Raw genomic sequence first — 6,399 nt, 5'->3', positions numbered from 1 at the left:
AGTTGGACACGACTGAGCGACTAATACTTTCCCTTTCTTACATGCAATTACCTCTCATCTTGGTAGAATGTTACTGCTATTTGGGAAGAACAGATATCTTAGTTAATGTTTTTAGTGCTTTTCTAAGTATAAGAAGATGCAAGAAATTGGGTTCATAAAATTGTCTTCTGAAAACCTCTAACTACCTGAGGGTCAGTTCCGTCCCGTTCTCCCAGAGCAGTCTCATCCTGATACTTGCCCTGAATTCCTTTCACAAATTCCTTTTAGTGGCTTTAGTGCCTAGTGACTTGATTCTTGTAGAACTGGATGGTGGGCGACATTCTTTATTTTACAGTCCCCACCCTTTTGGTTTGAATTGTGACCAAGGTTTGGGAGGCATTTCATGACCAGTTTGTCGTGAGCTAGGAATGCTCATTCCCAGGTTAGGAAAAGATTTACCCGATAGTCCACTCAATGCACTGTTACTGGAGTAGGCTCCTTTAATAGTAACCAAAAGCCTCTGGATTGCCTGTCTTTAAGTCTTTTATTTACTTTTAGCTGCGCTGGTCTTTCACTGCTGCACGTGGCCTTCTTCAGTTGTGGCAAGCAGGACTCACTCTCATTGCGGTGCTCTGGCTCCTCCTTGCAGTGGTCCCTCTTGCTGCGGAGCACAGGCTCCAGGCATGTGGACTTCAGTAGTTGCGGCACACGGGCTCAGTGGTTGCGGCTCTGGGGCTCCCGTGCTTTAACTCACATAGTTTGGGCATGCAGGCTTGGTTGCTCTGAGATATGTGGGATCCTTCTGGGCCAGGGATAGAACCTATGTCCCCTGCATCAGCAGGAAGATTCTTAACCACCAGAGCACCAGGGAAGCCCTGGACAGCCTGTCTTACTAGTCTGCTACAGTTCAGGAAACCGTCCTCTCTTGCTGCTTCTTCCCATATCTAGAATATTACGAGCTTTGATCTTATAGAACTATGTGTTTGATCAATCACTTCAGATCATCTAATCACATCACTTTATCTGAGGCTCAGTCACTCATTGTGAAATGCAAGAAATGATTTTATAGATTAGGCAGAATATAAATAAAATAGCTAGTAACACTAATAAAGTCATAAGTATGCATTTAAGCCAAGAATTTCCATAATATGTGACCCAGTGTTCTCCCAAGTTCCCCTGACCAGTCTGTTCTGCACCAGTCACCATCTTTGAGGGAAATGACATGTTGGCATTGTATATAGACTTCACCAAAGAAGTCTGCACTTAAAAGCTGTGTGGTGGGTCATCGGTGACTCCCTTACAGGACTGTGAAAGGAATGTTATCTTCTAAGGAATTACCTAGTTGGCATCAGAAAAACAAACACACAAAATAAACTGATGGTCATGACTGAGCAGGTATTTCTGTCATCGGAAGAGAGAATGAGACTGTGTGCTTGCATTCAAGTCACTCAGTCGTGTCTGACTCTTTGCAACCCAACAGACTTTAGCCCACCAGGCTCTTCTGTCCCTGGTATTCTCCAGGCAAGAGTACTGGTGTGGGTTGCCATTTCCTTCTCCAGGGGATCTTCCCCACTCAGGGATCAAACCCTGGTCTCCTGCATTGCAGGCAGATTCTTTACCCACTGAGCCTCTTGGGAAGTCCTTCTGTCACTGGGAAGGGCTCCTTAATGCAAAATGCACATACACAATGCACACTAGTGGGGAGGGAGGAGGTACAACGGGTAGAGAAAATTTTCGTTTCAATTTCTATCTTGCCTTAAAATATGAATTTTTATTTCATAAAAAAAAAAGCTTGGGGAATCTGATTAACTTGACTCACTCAGTAAGTCAGGGTGTAAACTCAGGCGCGGAATCCGAATTCCAAATTCCTAGAACTTTCTGCTCTGAAGAACTGGCACCTCCACTCTCAGAATTTCCTGGTTCTCAAAGAAGCAAGCAGGTACTAATGACTGGGAGGCGATCCCTTCCGCCCCCGCCCCGCCCCGCCCCGCCCTTTTCGTTCCGCCCCTTTTTTATTCCGCCCCGCCCCCATGGCTGAGGACTAGGCTCAGGGAGCGACAGAGAAAACCACACTTCCCAGAGTGCACCGCCACCGCAACGGCCTTACTGCCGGCCTCGGGCTCCCGGTGCCATCTTTGTGGGGTGAGGAGGCGGCGCGGCCTGTGACCATGGCGCTCTTCCCCGCCTTTGCAGGTGTCGCCGAGGCTCCGGACAGCGGGAGGAAAGGTGAGCCCCCAGGAGGGATGAAGAAGGCGCTCGGCGGGCTTGGAGGGGCGTCCCTTGGGCCGGCTCTCGGCGCTTGCCTTGGGTTTGTTTATCCGCTTGTATCCCAGAGTTCTCCGCGGCGCTGCAGGGCCTTCTGGGAGGACGGCCTCTCGGCGCGCTTCTGGGCCGGAGTTGTAGCGTCCAGAGTGGGAGAGAGGCGGGAGAGGCCGCGGGCCGGGGGCTTCTGTATAGCCGTGTCTTTGCGCCCCGCTTTCTTCCCGAGGCACGGTTACTTCACCTGTGAAACGGAAGCAGTGGTGTTTTCACGGGGGAGACTCCTGATGCAAGTGCTGGGTGTGCTTCATTACAGCTTGCTTTCTTCCCCGTTTTACTTATTTCTGAATCGCTGGGTGGCTGTCTTTTGGCCGAACCAGAGCTAGAAAATTAGGGTCCGAAGCCCAATCAAACGTAGTGGGCGCAGCTGCTGGGAATAAGCACTGGCATCTATTTACTGAAGGCTGACTGTAGGCGCGGTAACGGTGTTACATACTTTATTCAAGCCTTAAACATTCCCAGGAGCTCTGCATTGTTAAAAATTGTGGCACACAGTGAGGAAACTGGGTCCTTTGTCCGACAGACGTTTTCCACCAAATCCTTATGGTGTCCTAACATGCTTCTCTACCCAGTGCCTCAGTCGTGTCCACCTCTGTGACCCCACGGACTGTCGCCCACCAGGCTCCTCTATCCACGGGGTTCTCCCCGCAAGAATACTGGAGTGGGCTGCCTAGACCTCCTCCAGGGGATCTTCCCAACCAGGGATCAAACCCACGTCTCCAGGCCTCTAGCATTGGCAGGCGGATTCTTTTACCTCTGAGCCACCATGGAAGCCCCTGTCTACCCTAGAATTTCCTATCAGTTCAGTTCAATTCAGTCGCTCAGTCGTGACCGACTGTCTGCGGGCCCATGGACTGCAGCACACCTGGCCTCCCAGTCCATCACCAACTTCCGGAGCTTGTCAAACTCATGTCCACTGAGTCGGTGATGCCATCCAACCGTCTCCTTATCCCGCCTTCAATCTTTCCCAGCATCAGGGTCTTTTCCAGTGAGTCAGTTCTTCACATCAGGTGGCCAAAGTATTGGAAGTTCAGCTTCAGCATCAGACCTTCCAATGAATATTCAGGACTGATCTCCTTTAGGATGGACTGGTTGAATCTCCTTGCTGTTCAAGGGACTCTCAAGAGTCTTCTCCAACACCACAGTTCAAAAGCATCAATTCTTCAGTCCTCAGCTTTCTTTATGGACCAACTCTCACATCCATACATGACTACTGGAAAAACCATAGCTTTGACTAGACGGACCTTTGTTAGCAAAGTAATGTCTCTGCTTTTTAATATGCTGTCTAGGTTGGTCATAGCTTTTCTTCTAAGGAGCAAGCATCTTAATTTCATGGCTGCAGTCACCATCTGCAGTGATTTTAGAACCCAATAAAATAAAGTCTGTCACTGTTTCCATTGTTTCCCCATCTCTTTGCCATGAAGTGATGGGGCAGATGCCATGATCTTAGTTTTTTGAATGTTGAGCTTTAAGCTAACTTTTCCACTCCCCTCTTTCACTTTCATCAAGAGGCTCTTTAGTTCTTCTTCACTTTCTGCCATAAGGGTGGTGTCATCTGCATATCTGAGGTTATTGATATTTCTGCCAGCAATCTTGATTCCAGCTTGTGCTTCATCCAGCCTGGCATTTGGCATGATGTACTCTGCACATGGGACTTCCCTGGTGGCTCAGACGGTAAAGCGTCTGTCTACAATGCAGTAGACCCAGGTTCGATGCCTGGGTGGGAAGATCCACTGGAGAAGGAAATGGCAATCCACTCCAGGACTATTGCCTGGAAAATCCCATGGACAGAGGAGCCTGGTAGGCTACAGTCCATGGGGTCGCAAAGAGTAAGTTAAATAAGCAGGGTGACAATATACAGCCTTGACATACTCCTTTTCCTATTTGGAACTAGTCTGTTCTGTGTCCATTTCTACCTGTTGCTTCTTGACCTGCATACAGATTTCTCAGGAGGCGAGTCAGGTGGTCTGGTATTGCCATCTCTTGAAGAATTTTCCACAGTTTATTGTGATCCACACAGTCAAAGGCTTTGGCATAGTCAATAAAGCAGAAATAGATGTTTTTCTGGAACTCTCTTGCTTTTTCGATGATCCAGTGGATGTTGGCAATTTGATCTCTGGTTCCTCTGCCTTTTCTAAATCCAGCTTGAACATCTGGAAGTTCATGGTTCAAGTACTGTTGAAGCCTGGCTTGGAGAATTTTGAGCATTACTTTGCCAGTGTGTGAGATGAGTACAATTGTGTGATAGTTTGAGCATTCTTTGGCATTGCCTTTCTTTGGGATTGGAATGAAAACTGACTTTTACCAGTCCTTTGGCCACTGCTGAGTTTTCCAAATTTGCTAGCATATTGAGTGCAGCACTTTCATGGCATCATCTTTCAGGATTTGAAATAGCTCAACTGGAAATCCATCACCTCCACTAGCTTTGTTCATGGTGATGCTTCCTAAGGCCCACTTGACTTTGAATTCCAGGATGTCTGGCTCTAGGTGAGTGATCACACCATTGTGATTATCTGGGTCATGAAAATCTTTTTTTGTATAGTTCTTCTGTGTATTCTTGCCACCTCTTCTTAATATCTTCTGCTTCTGTTAGGCCCATACCATTTCTGTCCTTTATCGAGCCCATCTTTGCATGAAATGTTTCCTTGGTATCTCTTACTTTCTTGAGGAGCTGTCTAGTCTTTCCCATTCTATTGTTTTCCTCTATTTCTTTGCACTGATCACTGAGTAAGGCTTTCTTATCTCTCCTTGCTATTATTTGGAACTCTGCATTCAGATGCTTATATCTTTCCTTTTCTCCTTTGCCTTTCGCTTCTCTTTTCACAGCTATTTGTAAGGCCTCCTCAGACAACCATTTGGAATTTTGCATTTCTTTTTCTTGGAGACGGTCTTGATTCCTGCCTCCTGTAGAATGTCGCGAACCTCTGTCCATAGTTCTTCAGGCACTCTATCAGATTTAATCCCTTGAATCTATTTCTCACTTCCACTGTATAATCGTAAGGGATTTGGTTTAGGCCATACCTGAATGGTCTAGTGGATTTCCCTACTTGCTTCAATTTCAGTCTGAATTTGTCAATAAGGAGTTCATGATCTGAGCCACAGTCAGCTCCCGGTCTTGTTTTTGCTGACTTAGGGAGCTTCTCCATCTTTGGTTGCAAAGAATATAATCAGTCTGATTTCATTATTGACCCATCTGGTGATGTCCATGTGCAGAGCCTTCTCTTGTGTTGTTGGAAGAGGGTGTTTGCTATGACCAGTGTGTTCTCTTGGCAGAACACTATTAGCCTTTGCCCTGCTTCATTCTGTACTCCAAGGCCAAATTTGCCTGTTACTCCAGGTATTTCTTGATTTCCTACTTTTGCATTCCAGTCCCCTATAATGAAAAGAACATCTCTTTTGGGTGTTAGTTCTAGAAGGTCTTGTAGGTCTTCATAGGACCGTTCGACATCAGCTTCTTCAGCATTACTTGTCAGGGCATAGACTTGGATTACTGTGCTGTTGAATGGTTTGTCTGGGAAACAACGGGGATCATTCTGTCATTTTTGAGATTGCATCCAGGTACTGCATTTTGGACTCTCTTGTTGACTATGATGGCTGCTCCATTTCTTCTGGGGGATTCCTGCCCGCAGTAGTAGATACACTACTATCTACTATTTAACCCATTGCGGTCCATTTTAGTTTACTGATTTCTAAACTGTGGACGTTCACTCTTGCCATCTCCTGTTTGACCACTTCCAATTTGCCTTGATTCATGGACCTAACATTCAAGGTTCCTATGCAGTATTCCTTTTTACAGCATCAGACTTTACTTCCATCACCAGTCACATCCACAACTGAGTGTTACTGCTTTGGCTCTTCATTCTTTCTGGAGTTATTTCTCCACTGATCTCCAGTAGCATATTGGGCACCTGCGGACCTGGGGAGTTCATCTTTCAGTGTCCTATCTGTAATAGCAGGGAGGGAACACAGCCCCACCCATCAACAGAAAATTGGATTAAAGATTTACTGAGCTTGGCCTGCCCATCAGAACAAGGCCCAGTGTCCCCTCAGTCAGTCTCTCCCATCAGGCACCTTCCACTAAGCTCTTATCGTTCTCCATCA

At 46.7% G+C, this 6,399-nt stretch overlaps 1 protein-coding gene across 1 annotated transcript in view; it reads left to right on the top strand.

The window, feature by feature from the left end:
• The first annotated feature begins 2,110 nt into the window (after window positions 1–2,110).
• The window catches only part of NRDE2 (NRDE-2, necessary for RNA interference, domain containing), a 48,317-nt gene continuing 44,028 nt past the window's right edge, over window positions 2,111–6,399 (top strand). The window contains exon 1 of the mRNA NM_001206507.1: window positions 2,111–2,205. Within this exon, the coding sequence (NP_001193436.1) occupies window positions 2,148–2,205 (58 nt within the window). The 5' untranslated portion in view covers window positions 2,111–2,147. The remainder of the gene's footprint in view (window positions 2,206–6,399) is intronic.

This window comes from Bos taurus, chromosome 10 (genome assembly GCF_002263795.3).
Source record: "Bos taurus isolate L1 Dominette 01449 registration number 42190680 breed Hereford chromosome 10, ARS-UCD2.0, whole genome shotgun sequence".
In the NCBI taxonomy this organism is placed as follows: Eukaryota; Metazoa; Chordata; class Mammalia; order Artiodactyla; family Bovidae; genus Bos; species Bos taurus.
The sequence above is the reverse complement of the archived record's forward strand: the minus strand, read 5'-3'. Positions and strand labels throughout refer to the sequence as shown.